The sequence below is a fragment of the Lissotriton helveticus genome, chromosome 6 (genome assembly GCF_964261635.1).
Source record: "Lissotriton helveticus chromosome 6, aLisHel1.1, whole genome shotgun sequence".
NCBI lineage: Eukaryota > Metazoa > Chordata > Amphibia > Caudata > Salamandridae > Lissotriton > Lissotriton helveticus.
In genome coordinates this window covers 2067713805-2067735802 of record NC_136067.1, presented here as the reverse complement: position 1 = coordinate 2067735802, position 21998 = coordinate 2067713805, and the positions used below count along the sequence as shown (strand labels likewise).

Here is a 21998-nt window from a genome sequence, read left to right as displayed (position 1 = left end):
CTTTAAAAAAAAAAAGTCCTTTTGTGACTTCCATGTGTGCTGCATTAAGCAGCACACATAGAAGTGAAAAAATGGAATTTAAAGATTGTTTCTGTACAGGTAGGGTGACCTTCCTTACAGAAGCTATCTGTACCCTGCACGCAGACACCCTTGCACTATGGTGCACGGGTGCCTGCGCTGGAGCTAGGCTGATAAGTGTAACATCAGCGCAGGGGGAAACGCAAGGCTGCACCATATCCTTGTAAATATGGTGCAGCCTTGAGTTTCTGAAGTGGCGGAGTGAGGGGTTAAGCCATGACGTCTAACGCCTCACTCCGCCACTTCCTTGTACATATGCTTCTTAATTTTTGCACCTGAGTCCTGTTACCATGGAGAGCTGAGACATCTTTTTACACATCTGCCTGATCACCTGCTATATTAACACAGGTAACCAAGGCTTTCATGCCCAAGGAATGAGTTGAGGTGAAGATAACTTCGGCAGACAGAACACAATATCTTCGTCCTTCATTTGGCTGAAGGACACCTGAGTTGTTTGCTCTATTCCAGTTTGGGAGCTTACAAATACAACCATGGTTGGTTGGTAACATCTCATGTTCTGGTTTGTAAGTCTCTACCAGGAGTTCAAGAGCAGGAGTGTAGAATCTAACAGCTCCCCAGTACTGATAGTGTGGATTATCCCAAAAGGGCTAACGTGCTTCATTGGCCAATGGGGGAAGGGTTCTCTCGCTGCATGGATTCTGTACAGTGCATGCATTCTGATATCTGTAGTGCAAATGCTGCCCTACAAATAATTGTTAAAGTGTTAAAAGTTGGGAAATATTGGGAGCTGTAGCACTTCAACATAGTACCACTAGTATAGCCAAAAAGAAGAGAATAATGGGTCTTGAATAGGAAACAGCAAACCGCTGAACAGAGGTGAATGGGGTGAAATAACTCTTGCATAGTGTAAGACAAGATTTGAAGAGAATGATACAGGTTTACCTTAGATTTCAAATTAAAATTGGCTAATAGTTGCAATTTTAATAAGAAAAAAAGGTGGAATCACATGTTTCTATATCTACATATCTGTTTTCCAATCCTTTATTATTAACTGAAAAAAGCAGCAATAGCAGAATCTAATTCCATTCTGATGAATTCCGTTTCAGATAAACCTGGATTCTGTCCAGCCTTCAACGGGTCCAGCTGTCTGTTTTCTCCTCCTGCTCCTGCAGAATGCAGCAGTGACAAACAGTGCCCAGGGACACAGCGGTGCTGTTGCCATGGAAATTGCAGTATGGCGTGCACAGAGACAGGTGAGGATACTTCGCACTTCAATGTGAGACTGGTTCAGGGTAAAAGTTACAGTGTTATGACAATTTTTAGAAATTGGGCAGATTTACAAGAAACTGACGCACTGTATAGATTCGTCAGTTTCCATGCACCTGAGTGAAAAACCCTTACGCCACCATAGATGCCCCGTATTTACAATACAGCACACTACGATGTAAGGATTGACAGATGCGTCCGAAATTCGGACGCATCTGTTGGTGGAAAAGTCATGCATTGTTGGAGTTGTGTCTCAAGCAAAGCGTGTTGTGGCCTATTTCCAATACACTGCCTCACTCCTTACGCCTGCTTCAAGCAGGCGTAAGGTTTTGACACAGTGGCGTCCTAAAAGTCACACCGTGAAATCTTGTAGATTTCACTGCATCACTTATACAAGGCTTTCCTGCGTGGGGGTGCCTACTCTGCATACATTATACCTGACACAGGTTTAATGTCACTCAGAGCTTTACAACATGATGCATCTCCCTACATGCGTCATGTAGTAAATTTGCCGTATTTTGTAGGTCGCCATTGCATCACAAAAGTGACGCAACAGCAGAGTAAAAGTGACGTAAGGGGCTTGAATCTGCCCCTGGTCTTCTGGTTGGCAGTGTATCCACCCTGTCCGAGCAGGAACCACAGTTCTAGTCAGGGTAAGTTGGATACACAGTAAAAATCAACTTGTGTTCATCCAGTGGAAACTTAGCACAGAGTGCACAGTCTTAACTTAGGAGGCAATGTGTAAAGTATTTGTGCACACAGTAACACAGTGAAAACACCACAAAAAGGTTCAACATAAAAACACCACAAAAAGACTCAACATCAGGTTAGAAAAATAGAAAATACTTTTATTACTAAAAGAAGAAAAAAAAACTAAAATCCAATGAGTAGAAGTCGAGATATGAATTTTTAAAGGTTATATGCAAAAATAACGCTTAGAAGCAAATAGTGCTCAAATAGTTAATTCGTCACCTCGCACTGCGTCAAAGTCGAGAGTTCATGCTGCCTGGGATAGAGTGCAGATAGGACCCACGCAGGGCCCACTGAGCAAAATTACTTCAATCCTTTTCGAAGCACGAGATGCGTTAATGGTCCCTACGCAGCTGGGGTGTTGCGCCGGATTTCTTCACGCAACTGCAGCAAAGCATCAGTTCCATTGAGAGAAGCGCACATTCTGAGTGCAACGGTTCCAAATTTGATGTGCAAGGTTAATTCATGCTAGAGGAGAGATGCGTTGATCAGGGGAGGCTGGTGATATTTAAAAGTGGTGAGGCATACCATTGGGCATGACTTTCATATAGCGAGTGACAGAAACAAGTTTAATGGACAAACCTCGGATCCAGGGTGGGTCCCTCTCCCCAAAAAAATAAAAAATGAAAAAAATATTGGCAAATGGTGCATTTTACAGCAAATTTATGTATTGATAAAGCAATGCATATAAAGCAGTGGGAACGCATAGTCTTTAAATTTTAAACACATTAAAAACTGCCCCATATCTTACTGCATTAATATGTTTAACAGTTTCTGCAATGTGTGACTTGTACAGCGTAGCAAACTGAACCTTTTAAAATGTATGTTTACTCAGTGTCATGCACTGCATGCAGCATTAACTTTGGAAAAATGCTCTAACCAGGCATCAGGAACACCCACAGCTGCTGGCTGCAAACAGTTAAATAGAAATATGTGCAGACAGGTCTTTAAGAGGGATGAAAAAAGTTAAAAAAACATATCGTATACATTTTTGTGATTCCCATAATGTACCACCTGACCAGTATTTTGATTTTCCTCTGAGATGTAATTGTTTCCAGATAAATGACACAACAACTGACATACACCTAAATCTGTCAGTATGATTGGCCTTGTCAAACATTTATTATAAATAATAAACATTGGAACTGTTTCAATTCTGAAGTTGCAAGTGTAAATTAAATAGCATTAAGGCCTGTGGAAGTAGTTTTGGCCTTTGATTATGGGGCTTTATGTTAGATATGTATCCTCTTTTCCTTGTCCATCTGCACATCTTTAACCACCTCTCTTTCCTCTTCGGCACCCTCTTCCCATTCTTCCCTGAATGAACTTCTTCGCATTTCTCTCAATTCACTGCCCCCAAACATACACTACATTCTTTCAAAGGTAAATACTTTATTTTCTTTCACTTTTGCCTTGAAAATATTTTGACATCTGTGCACCCCTTCACAATCTTTTCCACAGAATTTTAATTACAAATGGAATACATAATCATTGCTCTGTATGCTCTGCAGAGAGGCCAACCCACTGACATGCACTTTCTTTGGCTTCAGCCTTAGTGCCGGTGTTCACAATCAAAGGCCCTCATAAACACTGGGCAAGGCCCAAAGGATGCACTGAAAAAAATACAGATACACAATAACATTATTAAATAGCTATCGCTTGGGGAATGCAAGATTAAGTAAACAATGTGAAATAAGACAGGAACTAAATCGCTGAATGCATTGCTTTAACGTTTTTATCATTCATTATTAGTAAATCAATTCATGTTTTTGGCATCAGGGTTGACTTAGGGGCATGAAGATAGGCCCAATTTGAATCTCATACTCTGGCACACTGACTGCTTTAATGGCAGACAAGCAAGCATGTTGAGAACCTGGCACAGCATTTGGGGCTTTTCCACTGACAAGAGGATAATGTGCAGGTACAATCATAGAGGGGCACAGATGATGTGACCAGGGCTGTGACCTGAGCACACTGTCATGAGGGCACAGGCAATAGGGGCACAGGATCAATAGGGCAAATATGATGTGTTTTGGGATAATTACATGAGGACACTGGACAGGAGGACACAGTAATGTGGAAAAGTCCTAAAGGTGTGGAAATGGTCGTCCACAGTACACAAGTATACATGAGCTCAGAGCACCTTATGCATGGTGTAGCGTTCTACCCTGTTATGCCACATTTTGTTCCCAAGCCTTGCAGCCATTCCTGCAAGGAAGGGGTTGGGTGTGTTTGTCAGCTCTTGCCAGGGATTGCCTTGTCTGCTCAACTGTGGGGACACTGGAATCTGTTCTGTAAATAAGAGGCCATGGTTTCTTTTAGATGGAATTCCGAGCTGTGCGGAAACGTAGGGGTGAGGTTGAGGCCAGCACTACTGTTGGCGTAGTACAACCCTAATGGTGAAAGGCATGACACTAAGCTCATGCCTTGCGTCTTCCAAGTTTTCAGCTTGAGCATGGTACAAATGTTAGTGACCTGGTAGCAGATCTGGACTAAAAAATGTCCCAAAATACACAACCAGTGTTTTAAACAATCCTTATTGTTTAATAGATTTATTATGCTCGACAATTCTAAAGTCATTTTAAGATTGCACTAAGCCATTTCACCACACTAGCCTGCTCCCTTCAAAAGTGGGTGGAGAGTTAGAAAGCCACAAGCATCAAAATATTGCTCAATGGCGGTCCTCATTCCCACTATTATTTCTTGTACTTCTTCCTCCACGATTGAGATATAGTGGTTTAGGATCACTCTCTGGCTTTTACTCCCAAATCGCCTCCTCTGGATCTTAGTAGGGCCAACATAGTACAAACATATTTGAAATGCTGGTCATGAACAAATAACGAAAGCCATGAGGACCTCTTATCTAACTTGTTGGAAACCATCATACATCAGAGAACTGTCCACTGTAAACACATAGTTTTCACTTTGCTGTTAACTCTGATATTTGGATCAACTTCACAATGGAAAAGGAACCCTGGCTGGCCTGCTCATCTTTTGGACCCATTTCACATGGAAATAAATGCTACAGCTCCAATTCTAATGGGGCCAGAGACATGCAGCCAGGGCCTGGGGTGGCACAGTGGGGGAGGTTAGCGCGGTGGGGGCCTAAGCACAATATACATAACACCAGAGATTAGTAGTCTAACACTTACCATTACTGAGAACTAGGTACCAAATCAGACTTGCTTGCATCCACTCCCACGTATGCCTAAAGGGTGGATCTTTTGCGTGTGAATGACAGATGTCTGAAATCGCGCAGGGATGAAGTCTCTGATGCCCAAAACCGTGACACTGATCACGTCACAGGCCTACAGGTTGCAAACCACCACAGACCACAATGGCAATGAAGAGCTTTACAACCGAAAGCCCTGTGACCTGCGTCACATTGTAGAAGGTTGATTTACTTCCTGGCTTCTGTCTCCTGCTTCAGAACGAGGCAGAGCAGGCAGACTGAAACATACAGCCCCAACTTAAATACATTGATTTGTTTAGCGATATTTTGATCTATTTCATATATTTGTATGTAATCGTGTAGCAATTTAAGAGGGGCCCAGTGCCTGTGCATTTGCTGCCCCTCAGCAACTCCAATGAAGTATTGCTTTCACAAAATGCTGTCATCATTCTATTCTTGAGTTATGTGTGATTCTGTAATACTATAAATAGAGGGTCCCACCAAGTTAGTTAATCAGGGCCAGATTTACTAATGTTTCACCCAACACGATTCAGCAAGGCAACTCTCTGGCGGTAATCACCCTGATCCAGTGCTTGGTTTTGGCTTAGATGAGGGTCTGTTAGAGAATATAGCATGGATAGTGACTAGGAGGATTTCTTTAAGGTTTCCTATGCAGCCTGAGTGGGAACATGAACTAAATGCAGCAAAAATGGAAAGAACAAAATATGAGGAGAAATGAAACATTTCTCATCGTATCGCCTGTTTAAGGTCAAGTATTTCCTGGTCTTATCTTTGGTGCTGCTCCATATCTTGGAAATATGGGACAACGTCAAGGGTGTTGTGGTGGAACGCCCAATGCACAACTCATTAGCTGTCCCTTTCACTCTGGGTATAGCGTGAAAGAGTGCCTTTTTTACAAAGCGGTGTTAAACCACGGTAAGTGGCTTAAGGCCGCCTTGTAAATCAGTCGAGGCCCTTATTGCCACAGGAATATCAAAAAAGAGACGTTCCTGTGCTGATAGGGGCTAGTAAATATGCCCCTGTTTTCTTTGTTTTTTAGGGACTGGAACTGTGACTTGTTTTACATCAATAAATCAATTCCATTCAGAAGTGATTGGCCTCAAACCATGTCTTTTGTTCTGAATAGTGACTCCAGTGAGGATGATGTAGCTCAATAGAATAACAATTTTAACCACATTTAGAATTCATTTGTCTGGGATGCTCGAGAGTCAAACCTCGTGAAATAGTTAAGTTCTGGCTCCTACTGGAGCAGATATACAGTAGTCAGGTTTTCATAGTCTGTTGCTTTTTATTTTACACCTAACTTTGTCGCCGGGTTTTTCCAGACATCGCAGACCCCCAGCTCTGGTCTCAGCCACAAAAGGGATGTTGATTCTCCCGATCCATTGAGGCAGTCTGAGGGAATGAATAACCGTGGTAGGTTTGCTTTTTCTGAATCCAATGAAGAGGAAGATGCATTACCTGCTAAAGTAGAATTAACTTTCGGCATTTATGGAAATTGACCTTCAAAGTCAAAAATCGCATGCCTTTTGTTTGGAAATCCCAGAAAAACAGATTGATCCCAGTCTTCCCATCCTTCAACGCCAGCAACCTTATTATTTTGAAGTAAGTTAAAGCGTCAGGTCATGGAGTATCATATTGAGCATAAAAATCATCATCCAGTTCCGATCCCGGTTTAGCCGCCATGGTGGAGATCACCCCATGGTAAAAAAATGCCTCTGCATTCAACTTAATTTTGAATAAAATATTTTATAGGGTTGCCAATAAGTTTTGCGTAATTTAACAAATCTCTACTTTTTTGCTGAGTTAGTAAATGGACAGGTACAGGGAGATCTGTTAAGGGGGGGTTGAAAAATACAGAATGACACCATATTTGGCAGAAAGCTAGATCTTGGTCCAGAAAGAATGCTTTTTGTGATTGGTTAAAATCCGTTCAGTAGTGTTTGAGAAATTAAAGTTCATATAGTATAGATATCTGGATAGTTGGTGAGCAGATATGCTCAAAGTATCCAATTTGAAGCAGATTAGTGAATCCTGATTCGTTGTTGACAACTTGAACATTGTGTTTTGGCAGCTTATACGAGGCTTATGGATTTGGTCCCTTTGTCCTGAAAAAGAATTGAAAACATAATCATGAGGGCAGAGTGAGCACAATCAGGCCCCTTAGGGGCGTCCCGAGGGAAACATGATTCTGGGACATGGACCCCATTTGAATATACTGTAGTGAATAGCAACCTTTGAGGATTACAGAAAGGAGCTCAAACTGCACTGACACATTCGCCCCCTCAAGAAAGCCGCAGGACAACATATCAAGAAAGCAAGCTGATTCACCCCTGCACTCCAAGAATCCAAAACGCTCCTGCTGTTGACTAAAAAAGACATGAAGGAACAACAAAACCACAGAAACATGCACCGTCTACAGAGCAGCCACCACAGCACACCACCAACTCACCAAATCCACAAAGAAGAAATCCCATCAGCAATGAATTTGCCAACCATGCAGCAAAGCAAACTACGCCACACCTTCCCAAGTCCTCCGCCACAGACTATGCAACTTGTTTTCACCTCAAGGTTAAGATGATCAATGACAACTTCGATAACCAAGACCTCCGCACCACTCCAGCTCCCCCTCCTAGCGACGCTACCCAACAGAGCTTCTCACTTGGACAACACTCACAACAAAAGACACCTTGGAGACCATGAAGAGCATCCACTCTGGAGCAACCTCAGACCCCTGCCCACCCCACGTCTTTCACAATACGCTTGACAATCAACTGCTCCCTTGAAACCGTCACATTTCCCAACGACTGGAAACATGCCAGAGTCAACAAAACCCTCCACAGACCCGACAGACCTCAAAAACCTCAAGCCCATCTCCCTGCTTCCATTCACAGTAAACTTCATGAAAGCTAACAACATCCTGGACATCTCCCTATCCGGATTCCGCAGCAGCCACAACACCGAGACAACCCTACTCGTTGCCACATATGACATCTGCTCCCTCCTCGACCGGGGTCACACATGAAATGCTAGCATCACACTGGACTCATTGCTCACAATAATTCTCAAGATCAACCCTGTATCCTTGGCCTGCTTCAACACCCTCTGCTCTCATCAGTAGCAGACTGGACTACAGCAGGTCTCTTTATGCCAGAATCAGCAAAAAACTACATCTCAAACTCCAGACCATCCAGAACGCCGCAGCCAGACTGATCCTAGACATCCCCCATCACAGCCACATTACCCAATACCTCTGTGATCTCCACTGGCTACCTGTGGAAAGAAGAATAACCTTCAAACTCCTCACTCACGCATACAAGGCCATCCACAACACCAGACAAACATACCTAAACAACCACCTCTACTTCTTCGCACCCACAAGACACCTTCAATCATCTGACCTCTCTCTAGCCACCGTTCTACCCATCTACAAAACAGGAGGAGAGTCCTTCTACCTCGCAGCAAGGCCTGAAATGACCTCCACCTTTGGCACGCCCCCACATTGCTCAAGTTCAGGAAGGACCTCAAGACTTGGCTCTTTGGATGACCCAAGCAATCAAACGAGAAGCCCCCTCCCCCACAGCACCTAGAGATCCTTGCCGGTCAGTTGTTGCACTTTACCAACCCTGATTGATTAATTGACTGCATGCCATTCGACTCTACACTATTACACTGCATGCACCTTCACTGCGCAACACTCCACTCTATGCTATTCCACTCTATGCCACACCACTGTATGCCTTTTCAGACTATGCCACTCAAATCTACAGTATTCCACTGTACGCCCCTCTACAAAACACCACTACACTCCACACCACTCTACTTTAATTCACTCCACTCTATGTCATTGCACACTATGTCACTCTACTCTATGGCACTACACTCAATGCCCCTCCATTCTGTGCCACTGCACTCCACGCTAGTCCACTCTACACTACCCTACTCTGCACTATTCTACTGTAAGCAACTACTCTTTCCACAATGCTCTACACTGTTCAACAATATGCAACTCCACTCTAAACTCCTTCACTGTATGCCACTCCACTGTATGCTATTCCACTCTACACCACTATACTCTTTGACCCTCCACTGTATGACACTCCACTGTATACTATTCCACTCTATACCACTGCACTCTATGTCACTCAATTCTATGCTGTTGTGCTTTATGCTACTACACAGTACCTCCCTCCATTTAACGCCACTCTACTCCACTACAATGCACTCTATGCTACTCCACTGTATGCTCTTAAACTTTACCACACTACACTCTACACTACTCCACTCTACTGCATGCTTTTCTATCTTATGCCAGTCCAGTCTACTTCACTCTACGTTATTCCACTCTAAGCCAACCAACTATACACTACTCCACTTTATGCCACTCGGCTGTACCCAACTCCACCCTACGCTGTTCCACTGTATGCAACCACACTTTCCACCACTTAACTCTATTCAACACATGCCATTCCACCGTACTGGACTTCACTGTATGCCACTCCACAATGCATGATTCCACTGTATGCTACTCCACTATACCACACTGAATTCTACACTACTCTACTGTACACTATTTCAATCTATGACACTCTACTGTACGCCACTTCACTGTACGCCACTCCACTCAACACTACTCCACTGTATGCTATTTGAGCGTATGCTACTGTATGTGGGAGCGCAGGTCGGATAAACAGGCGTGGAGGCTGAAGATAGTTACGAATAGGTTGTTTATTGATAATGGGTTTAAGTTCAGCGGAAACAAAGGTCCGTGAGTCACTGTATGCTTCTTCTGGCGCTTCTTCCTGTTGAAGTAGGGCTGTTAGGGCTGTCGCTCCAAGCTCCTCTTCATCGGAGTCTGCAGGATTTCCCCGGAGGCTCATAAAAGAGGTAAAAAGAAAGGGGCCGTCAGAACACTGATTCTACGTGCCCTAAGGGGTATACACCATCACCACACCAATCAGTGCTCGTTTCTGGGTCGTCTTGGGTTCAGTGATTCAATAAACAAAAGGGTATAGTAGCACAAAACTGTGAAAGTAGAAAACAAAAAGGGCATCGATCAACACACCCTATTTGGATGCGTAACCGAGTATTCTGACCCAGTCAGAATTTCATACGGTAGGTTAGGACACAGGAATCACTAACTGAGAGCAGGTAATAGATACGAGTACGTTAGGACTAAATGCGGCCAAGGGCAGGTGATAGGTACCAGTATGTCAGGATTAAATGCGGCAAAAACTGCACAGCATGCTCTACAAGTTACACTTTATCTGTCCCGTGCCCTCCGGTTACCACCTCCCCGTATTCCACCCTCCGACTCCTGTAACACCCCACTCACCGGCCCTGCCGTAACTCTTCAGAGTCACGGCCGCTCTCCAGCATCCTCCGGGGGACTCCACCAGTCCTCGCACCACGACTCGTCCGGTTCCTCTTCTGCGCCGTCCTCTTTCTGGGGCTCCGTCACGCTGGTCTGTTGCCGCTGAGTGTTCTCCGCTTCTTCTTCTGGCGTCCTCTCGTCCGATTCCACACTCCAGACCTGCCCGCCTTCCTCCTCGCGCTCTCCGCCTTTCATTGGAGGATTGAATCTACTTCCTGGGTTAGTTCCAACCCCTTCCGGGTCTGGGCTTTCAGCTCTTTGCGGAGACACGGAAAGACGGCATGGAGTTTCAGAACCAGGATTGGAACTCCTGATGCCGGCCCGACAGACTCAATCCTTCGGTGGACAACGGAATGGTTTGTCCAAGGGGCTACCTCGGTGAGTTCCTACTCACACTGTAGTTTAAGGTATTCCACTGTATGCCACTCCACTCTACACCACTCCCCTCTACTCCATTCCACTGTATGCCACTCCACACTACCCCACTCCTCTCTATGCCAATCAACTCTGTGCAACTTCACTGTAGCCACTCCCGTGTATGTCACTCTCCTTAATGTTATTCTAGAGTATGCAACACCACTGTGCCCCACTCCAGTCTATGCCACTTTACAGTACACTATTCCAATCTACAGCAATCTACTCTATGGCACTCCAGTGTATGGTATTCTACTCTATGCCACTCCACTGTACGCCACTCCACTCCACTGTACGCTATTGCACTGTATGCTACAACACTCTACATCACTCCACTGTATGCTAATTCATTCTACCCCACTCCTCTCTACCCAACTTCTCTCCATGCCACTCCACTATGCTTTACTCCACTACAATATTCTCCATCAACAACTATCTATTCCCCTCCAGTGTACTTCACTAGACTCCACTGAATAGCACTACACTGTGCAACAAATTACTTCAATGTCACTGTACAACACTATATTCTACTCTACAACACTCTATGTATCTCCCGCTATACCACCCTAGAGTTAATATACTCTACCAGACACCACTCCACTGTACTTCACTACTCTACTTACAGCACTCCATTGTACACTACTCTGTGTAACTCAACTGTACGACAGCCTATCCCCCTCTACTATACTGTATTGCAATCTACTGTACTCCAAGCCACTTCACTGTGCAATACTTTAATCCACTCTGTGCATGTTACTGTACTCCACTCTACAACACCTTCTGACACTCTACAGCACAGCAGCCCAGTCCTCTGTTACACACACCACACCACTTGACAACACTTTACTCCACTGTATAGTACGCTAGTCCATTCTACTTGATTCCAAGCCACTGTACACTAGAAAATGCTACTCAACTGTATGCCACTATGCTCCACTGGACTAGACTACACTTTACTCCAGTGATCAACACTTTATCCTACTGTATAGCAATGTTTAACACTCCTCTCTACACCATCCCACTACACTCGACTCTATGCACCTCCACTCTATACAAGACACTAATACACTCTGTGCTACTATACAACACTGTACTCTACTACATGCTCTTCCACGACACTGTACATCCCTCTACTCCACTCTATGTCCTGCCACTCCTGTAGAGAATATTCTACTCCACATGTGCGAAACATCCCAACAATCTACAGGACAACACTTCACTGTACTGTAGAAGAACCCGCTCCAATTTCTAAGAATTTTTTCAACTCAACACTACACCTATCCACTCTAGTGCACTTCACACCACTGTTCTATACAACATTCCACTACACTATATAACACTTTACTCCACCTTTTGCTATGCCAATTGACTCTTCTCCAGTCCACTCTACTCTACACTGCGGTACTCCACTCTACTCTACACCACTCCACTCTACCCCATTCCACTGTACAACACTCCACTCTATGCAAGTGCACGTGCATGTGCGCTATTCCACTGTACCACATTCAACTCTACTCCACTCTACTCCAATCTATGACACTATACTCTACAACAGTACACTTTACAGCAAACAATCTTCTCCACTCTACTGTGCTACACTCCACTTAATTACGCTCAATCAGTTGATAGCAAACTCTACCATTTAAAACCAAGTTTTATTAAAAATAAAAAAACATTGAAACTCAATAAAAAAAATGAAAGGTTACACCATTATTATATTCAGGAAAACCTTATGTATTCTTTCCATACATTCCACACTTAAAATACACAAACATGTAGAAATTCTTCAGTCATAGTTATACCTTAAATTTATAACGTATCCACCACCTTTAAAATAATATAGCCTGATATATTCTTTATCTACAAAAAAAGGTTAAGAACACAAAAATTAAAGTTCATAAATTATACTTATTCATTTAAGTTATAATTTACGCAAAACATTGAAATGATTATAATTTGCCCACCACTATTCACAGTGTCTTTTACTCGGTAGCGACACTACATAACTTGTTCCTACTCCATGCACTACTACACCGTTTTATATTATTTCCCTTATACCATGTAAAATAATAGTTTTTCCAAGAACACTAATGACATCACAAATCAACTCTTTTGTGAGGACACATAGCATAGTAGAGTGGCGAGTTATAGTTAATGTAGTGTGGCTATCGAGTTGAATACACTGTGGATTCAACTTGATGCGCACAAATTATAATAGTGTGGTGTAAATTGCAAATCAGAAAGAAAATTGGATCTTCTTGCCTTGAACTCATGCCCCCAAGACGTGACTACAAGTGTCAGTTGTCTGACCTCCCGTTTGAGCTACAGAGACACACCAACCTTCCAGAGGCCTGCCCTGCAGCTGCCCAGCTAACCAGCAATAATTGGACTTAGCAGGACCTGCCTGAGCCCAGCTGCTGGCCTCTGCCTGAGTGAGTCCCGATTCCCAAGAGGTGCCCCTCAGGTCCTAAAACCTTGGTTGGCGTCAGAGTGTAGTCCTCCTGACGAAAGGTTTAAGATACAGAGGTTCCCAACTCCTTGCAAACAAGTTGCTGCTGAACAACAACCATCCATGACGGCCAACAGCACGAACCTCCAGCAAAACGTGCACTTCGTGCCGACTGCGATCACCTGCGATGACCGCCAATGCAAAGTTGCAGTGAGACTTGCTCTTCATGCTGACAGCATCAGCCCGCTATGACCACTAACATGAAGCTCTCGCTACTACCGGCTCTTCACGCCAAACCAGCAACTGTCTGTGACACCCAACTTGCTTCTCATGCTGACAATGACCTCTTTGTGCCCCCCATGTGAACACCAGCTGCTCATGAGGACTTGAGAAGGTAACTCTTCAGATGGATGAACCTGGTCCATCCTTCCGCCCCTTCTTCATTGCGGCTGGAAAGAACTTATGACTTTCCCCTGGTCCAGCATAGTCAGATAACCGTGTGTGACTCTTTGTGCATCTCTGGGCTATTTTTACCAACAATTTTAAAAACACATATTTCCAGGTGTATTAATTGGATTTTTGTTGTTTTGGTTACATTTTATTTATTACATTTTATCCTATTCTTTCATTGGTTTGGGATTGTTCTAGTGTGTTTTCATTATATTACTGTTAAAGTGATAAAAACAGTACTTTATACATTGCCTCTAAATTAATTCTAAATGCTTTTGTGCCAGACTAACAGATGATTAAGCACAGCTATATTTAGATACACTTGTGGTTCACCCTGACAAGGATTCTGTTTATTATTTGAGTGGGGATTCCACTCCTCTCAACTAATAAACCAATTGCTTACACATAATATGTTGTAACCTGCTCCTTTCATAATCAATTGCACACTTCTGTTTTTGTTACCTCTCAAACCATTATGAATTGTTTAAATACTTGTGTATTTTGAAAGGCACTTTATTTACTTGACTTGTTCATCAATTGTGATGGATTAATAACATTCTGCTCTTCCCAGCTGCCAATCATATTTTGGAAGTGTGCCTGAAAAATAATAATGTAAATTAAAAAACATACTTTTTTTCAGTTACAGTGAAAACAGGAATATGCCCACCACCACCAGCCCTGTGTGGGCTCCAACTGCCTGCGCAGCAGTGCGAAGATGACCGTGATTGTCCAGGCAGAAAGAAGTGCTGTTCCCAGTGTGGGATAAGGTGCACCAATCCTTCAGGTGTGTTTTGGTCAACATTTTGTAAGGTTGGAGTCATGTTGGGGTTTGCTAAATGAATTACCCATTCGAACATTTTCTAAAGCTTGACCTTGGGAAAGAGCTGTTTCATGATAAGGGATCAGAAATAGTGTGCTTGAATTTCGAGATCAAAGCTGAAGTCCCAGGTCAGGCACAGGATTTGAAGAATGTTAACCCACTTGCAGCTCATGGGACTGAGTGGAGTCTAATTTCCTGGCTGTCATGACTATAGTGAGCTCCTATTCAGGATCTTCAGAGTAACTCCAACATCCACAAGAGAGAAAGGGTCTGGATATTATGTCCTTGGTCTGCTTAGCAACCATAACAGGATTACATGAGAACAAAGCATCCCTAAGGCAGTAGTGCTGTCTCTTCCTACTATCTTTTTGTTTATATTTATAGCATTTTGAAGACAATCTAATCAGGGGAATCCAGTTCCAGTGCGATGGACAAAGTGTTCCTTCGGTGTTACACAACCTCCGGACATTGACTTGGTACTGCCCCATGAGATATGCTGTTCTGAGATCCAAGGGTTTACTACAGCTCTCCTGAGATACAAAGGTTTACTTCAGCACTCCCTAGATTGAAGAGCATACAACAGCTGTCTGGCGATACAAAGGCTCACTACAGCTCTCTCTAGATCCAAGAGCTTATTATAGCTCGCACCAGATCCAAAGGCTTACTAAAGCTCTCCCTAGATCCAAGAGCTTACTACAACCCTCCCAAGATCCAAGAGCTTACTATGGCTCACCCTACATCAAAGAGTTTACGACAATCTCCCCCTAGATCCAAGAGCTTACTTGCACCAGCTCCAGGGGCTTACTACAGCTGTTCCTAGAACCAAGAGCTTACTACAGCTTTCCCGAAATGCAAGGGCTTACTACAGCTTTCCCTATTAGCAAATTATAGAGGGTAGTGGTGGTTTAATTTTCGCACCTCATGAGGAACAAGACATATACTGTGGGTATAGTGTAATTAACAATAGTAATATAATGGAGGATGATGCTATTTGGTTAAGAACCGCCTAACACCCGAGGTGTTATTTACAGATTGGGATTTGGACCCCACCTTTAGGTAATATTTATAGAATTGGAAGACCAAGGACTCATGTAGAGTCACAAGAGTATGAAAGTATGAGATCCAAACCGTAAGGATTTTTATCCAGCAAAATTTTCAAAACTAATGGCCAGCTCCGGTCCGCTCCTATCCTGAAAGTCTCAGGGTGATTCGTCAAGCGGGGGCCGAGAAAAAAGGGGGTCCCAAAACGTGTTTTCCCCATGCAATTTTCCATAGGAACCTTTCAACGCAGCTACAGGCCGAACTGCTGAACTGAATTACACCAAATTTGGTAAAGAGGTAGTCCTTAGTTCAGACATGTGCCTTTTGCTCAAATGGTGTAAATCCGTTCAGTAGTTCCTGAGAAAATGACATTTAAAAGTACATATATATCTATGGCCGGTCAGGATCCGAACACCCTAAGCGCACCCTGCGGTGCATGAGTTGTATTCTAATTGGCTGTCAACAATCCAAATCAGAAACACACAATGACCCGCACAAGGAAAATTATACTCAAATTGTAAATATTGCCAAAATAATGCAACAGTAATTTTCAAATGTATATCATGAACGCTTTCCAAAAAGAGGTGAAGTCCAAGTCTTGAGAGTTGTGTAGAAAAACTTTTTATTCATAAAACAATTGAAGTTCAGAGAATTGCTAGCAATATTTACAATTTGAGTATAATTTTCCTTGTGCGGGTCATTGTGTGTTTCTATTTGTTTGTGATGCTTTGCATCACTATTTAGAGGGTGTTTATGGGTCATGCCCTCGACCTATACGCACAGGTCTCTGAGTAACTGATAAAAGACTATATATAGTGGAATAGTGTGCAGGTAGAAAACAGCTCTGACCCTAGCTTTGTTGTGTGTAACAATCCAAATCAGGAAGTGTTGGCAGCCATCTTGTGCCTCGGTAGAACCGAGGCACAAGAAACCTATAAAATAAACGCAGAAAACGCAAAAAGGGGGCACTGTAGAAACACCCTGACCCCCTAGGCCTGTTCAGGGGGTCCCACAAGGACCTCCCAAGGTCCAAAACCTTTTTTTCTTTTTAAATCAGCAAAATCCGCGCAGGATGACCGGATCCTGACGATAAAAAAAACAAAAAACAAAGCTTCTATGATAATTAGCCTCCAAATTCAGGGAGCATGTTTATAAAAATAAAGTGTGGGGGCCCAATCTCCCCAACACTGCCCTGGGGACGGCCACCCCCTGGGGCTTAAAAGTATAATTTTGGGGGTCCTCTAAGGCCAGCCCCGGGGACCACCACCCCGAGTTTAAAAGTTTAATTATGGGGGGGCCTCTGAGGCCTCCCCTGAGCCCCGGGGACCACCACCCCTCGAGGCTCGACGACATTAAAATAGCTGGGGGCACCCCGCAGCCCCGGGGACCGCCACCTCTCCGGGGCTCTAAATATGTAAATTACATTTTTACCTGTTGTTTAATATGTACATAATCACAATGATCACCAGAGTAAAGAAGGCATAGTCGAAAGATGATGGAGTGTATATGAAATTTGGAATGGTTACAATGCCCACTTGGGCTTGACTGGTACAATTCTGAATTAAGGTTTGTGCACACGCGCTGATGAGATCAGTCATGCGATTGTAAAGAGCATATTGCCCAAGGTGTGTAAGGGAACATGGAGGCGAAAAGTATTTGATGGCCCACTGGGGCATTAATCAATTGTTTTAAGCGCACGCAAAGTGTAAATTGTAAAAATGATCAGGTTGTTTACAATTACAATAACAGTAGGCACCATGCCGTCTACATCTGAATGTTTGAAAGGAGGGAGGTATAATTGACCGGTTGATTGAAATTGATGGAACTCATCGCCTGGCCAGCCTCGCACATCGCAATGCGCTGAAATCCAAAGTGAAACATCATTATTCCCTTGCATGTCATTCATTGCGGGCGGGTTCATTTGATAAAGTTTGAATTGCCTTTTCAACAAATAACCTCTGTTGAAGATTTGAAAAACAGACTATTCCAAGTGAGAATGTGTATTGAACTACCAGTATGTCTTCAATCTTTACTATTGTAGTTTGCACATGACACGGAAGCAATGCACAATTTAAAATGGCCAATTATTTACAAAAAAGGTGTTAGTGAGCAAGCCTGCTGGACAGGCGAAACGCGTCTGACTTTTGTTTAAGCTGACAAATAAAAGATATTTGCCAAACGACACAGCGTTGACATTACCTCTTTGGAAATACGTGCATATATATATATATATTGGATATATATTCCAATATGTATTGGAAAGGACACTCACCTGAGTCGAGAAGACATACGGGGAGGGAGGACGCAGTTGTGTGCTGCGTAAGGAGTCTTTGGCAGAAGTGACTTTGTTTGGGATCTTTATGAAGCGGGATATCGTTGCATGGCTCTGCCGGTATGACTGGGAAGCCACTGCGCTAGTTGACTGGATCCTCACTGTACGATCCAGTTTCGTTGGTATGCGAGATATCCCGGCATGGAGTAGCGCCCATGAAAACTGAAGAGGATGGGTTAATATCTACAGACCAATCAGTGTGGACCATCCATGTTATTTAAACACGCCTTCAGTAGTAACAACTGGTATGTGATGGAACTGGGCACTGAAGAAAGCTGACAGGCTGAAACGCGTCTGCCAAGCGTTTCCACCGAACATTTGGAGTGCTCTGAAATTTTGAATAAAAGCCTACTGCCAGAGCTCCGAGCATGTGTCGGCCCGTTTTTTCATGAAAGAATGGGATTGGTACTGATGTATAGGCGGTAACAGCAGGAACCGCTTACCGCACGCCCTCCCGGTCTGGAGCTCCGTGATAACCTGCTAAAGCTTTGGTATCGTATGAAAATACAACACAGCGCCCCTCCCCCCGTATTGGAAAGGACACTCACCTGAGTCGAGAAGACATACGGGGAGGGAGGACGCAGTCGTGTGCTGCGTAAGGAGCCTTTGGCAGATGTGACTTTGTTTGGGATCTTTATGAAGCGGGATATCGTTGCATATCTCTACCGGTATGACTGGGAAGCCACTGCGCTAGTTGACTGGATCCTTACTGTACGATCCAGTTTCGTTGGTATGCGAGAAATCCCGGCATGGAGTAGTGCCCATGAAAACTGAAGAGGATGGGTTAACATCTACAGACCAATCAGTGTGGACCATCCATGTTATTTAAACACGCCTTCAGTAGTAACAACTGGTATGTGATGGAACTGGGCACTGAAGAAAGCTGACAGGCTGAAACGCGTCTGCCAAGCGTTTCCACCGAACATTTGGAGTGCGCTGAAATTTTGAATAAAAGCCTACTGCTAGAGCTCCGAGCATGTGTCGGCCCGTTTTTTCGTGAAAGAATGGGATTGGTACTGATATATATATATATATATATATATATATATATATATATATATATTCATTCAGGAAATCCACACCAAAGTCCTGTGCTAGGACGATATGAATCACGGACACAATCGGCGTTTTTCTTCAGAAAGGAATTTTCTGAAGAAAACCGCCGATTGTGTCTGTGATTCATATCGTCCAAGCACAGGACTTTGGTGTGGATTTCCTGAATTAATTTGGGCTCGCTGCCCAGCACGGACCACTGTTGAAAGTGGAGGGGCCATAGCGAGGTGTGGCGGCTGCTTGCACCGTGGATGATATATATATATATATATATACACACACACACACGCACACACAGAAACACATAAGATTTCATAGATATCTTGGACTTGCTGCAGATGTTCAAAGTCAAAAAAATAATTCATTCTCCACATGCCTCTATTTGTGTTGCAGAAAACCCAGGATTTTGCCCAGTTGATCCAGAAAAAGAGAACAAGTGCAGCTATCTCCCCCCACCGCAGTGCAGCAGTGACGTGGACTGCGAGGCACATGAGAAGTGCTGCTTATTCGGCTGCGGGGTGCAGTGTGTCAAAGCCCTGTCAGGTATGGGTTCACACTTTTTTCTTATCTGGAATCACTTTCAGAGGCTGTTTGTCCTACTTCTATTAACAAAGTCCTTACACTAGGTATTCAAGATCCAACAACAGAGAGGTGTTCAAGATTTTAAGCCTCATCCCCGTCCAGATCTCAAGGGGGCCTCATTTAAAAGGAACAGAATTTACTTAACTCATCTCTGTTGTACTGTTTGGGGGAAAATATCCATTTAGCCCTATAGGATCTTTTTTGCTACGTTATAAATGTAGCGCATCCTGATGAAAACACATGAAAACACATGCTCAATTTTCTTTAAAGGCATGTTACTGTAAGGCCTTTTCAGGCTACTCACACCTTTGATAAGTTATATCTATAAATAAGTGACATTTATTCCGCTCTTGCTGATCAATTCTTTGCATCTCTGCTTGGCACTTTTACATATATTATATTCTTAGTCTAGCTCTTTCTGTGCAGTTCAGGGCCTTGCCGCTGGTAGCCAATTGACAAAGATGCAATTAGTGCAATTTCAAATGTATCTATATATTTATTAAATTATTTGGATTAGGTACAAAGGTATCAAACTAGAATCCAACACACAAGAAATCAGAAAACACACTATTGTGTTAGATCCTTTCAATAAGGTACTGTTCAATAGATTCAATAGATTGAACCAGAGATTAGGCGTGCTATGTTAGACATGACGTCTGAATCGAAGTGAAAAGTATACGACAAACATTAAGGAACAAACAGTAGCACACATATTTTGGAGGACTCTAAAGAAACTATTTCAAGGTTTAAATAACTCAAGACAGCCTTGTGGTAGGCTACTCAAAATTCTGATGACCAAGAACATTGGGAATTCACAGAATGGATATAAGAGGCTGCAATACTAAAAATGGAAGTAACTATGTGATATAGGACACTGACCAAAACTAAAAATGTCAATCTAAATAAGACCTATCATTAATAATCAATCAATCAGAGTACTTGTAAAGCGCGCTACTTACCCGTGAGGGTCTCAAGGTGCTGAGGGGAGGGGGGTGCCGCTACTGCTCGAAGAGCCAGGTCTTGAGGAGTCTTCTGAAGGCGAGTAGGTCTTGGGTCTGCGGTAGGTGGGTATGGAGGGTGTTCCAGGTCTTGGCGGCGAGGTAGGAGAAGGATCTGCCGCCAGAGGTCGTTCGTTGGACGCGGGGGACAGCGGCGAGGGCGAGGCTGGCATAGCGGAGCTGGCGGGTGGGGGTGTAGAAGCTGAGTCTGCGGTTCAGGTAGGCTGGTCCGGCGTTGTGGAGTGATTTGTGAGCGTGGGTGAGGAGCTTGAAGGTGACCCTCTTGTCGATGGGGAGCCAGTGCACGTCTCTCAGGTGGGGGGTGATGGGGCTGTGGCGGGGGACGTTGACGATCAGTCGGGCCGAGGCGTTTTGGATGCGTTGTAGTCATCGTAGGTGTTTGGCTGGGATTCCTGCGTAGAGTGCGTTGCCGTAGTCCAGTCTGCTGCTGACGAGGGCCTGTGTCACCGTTCTTCTTGTTTCGGTCGGGATCCACTTGTAGATCCTACGGAGCGTGCAGAGGGTGTTGTAGCAGGAGGAGGAGACGCTGTTGACCTGCTTAGACATGGAGAGGGAAGAGTCGAGGTGAATCCTAGGTTGTGTGCATGGTCGGTGGGTGTTGGTGCTGTTCCCAGTGTGGTCAGCCACCAGGAGTCGTCCCAGGCTGAGGGGTGGGTCGGAGGATGAGGACCTCCGTCTTGTCCGAGTTCAGTTTCAGACGGCTGCTCCTCATCCAGTCGGCGATGGCCTTCATGTGTGGGTCCTTGGTGAGGGACAGTATGGGCTGGGTTTTGTCGGCGTAGGAGATGATGCTGAGGTTGTGATGGCGGGCCACTTGTGCGAGGGGGGCCATGTAGACGTTGAACAGTATCGGGCTGAGGGATGAGCCCTGGGGGACAATGCAGATGATGTCGGTGGCTTCGGATCGGAAGGGTGGGAGGCGGACGCTCTGGGTTCTGCCGGAGAGGAAGGACGTGGTCCAGTCAAGCGGCTTCTCTTGGATTCCGGCTTCTTGGAGGCGTGTCTTTAGAGTGTGATGGCGGACCGTGTCGAAGGCGGCTGACTGGTCCAGGAGGATTAGGGCTGATGTTTTGCCGTTGTCTAGTTGGCGCCTGATGTCGTCTGTGGTGGCGATGAGGGCTGTCTCGGTGCTGTGGTTTCGTCTGCATCAGGACTGGGACGGGTCCAAGATGTTGTTGTATTCTAGGTGGCCATCCAATTGCATGTTGATGATATT

At 44.2% G+C, this 21998-nt stretch overlaps 1 protein-coding gene across 2 annotated transcripts in view; it reads left to right on the top strand.

The window, feature by feature from the left end:
* The window catches only part of LOC144764008 (uncharacterized), a 165411-nt gene that overhangs the window by 74308 nt on the left and 69105 nt on the right, over positions 1 to 21998 (top strand). For both annotated transcript variants that reach the window (XM_078650137.1, XM_078650138.1), the window contains 3 exons: positions 1146 to 1292; positions 14576 to 14719; positions 19575 to 19724. In XM_078650137.1, coding sequence (XP_078506263.1) covers positions 1146 to 1292; positions 14576 to 14719; positions 19575 to 19724 — 441 coding nt within the window. The remainder of the gene's footprint in view (positions 1 to 1145; positions 1293 to 14575; positions 14720 to 19574; positions 19725 to 21998) is intronic.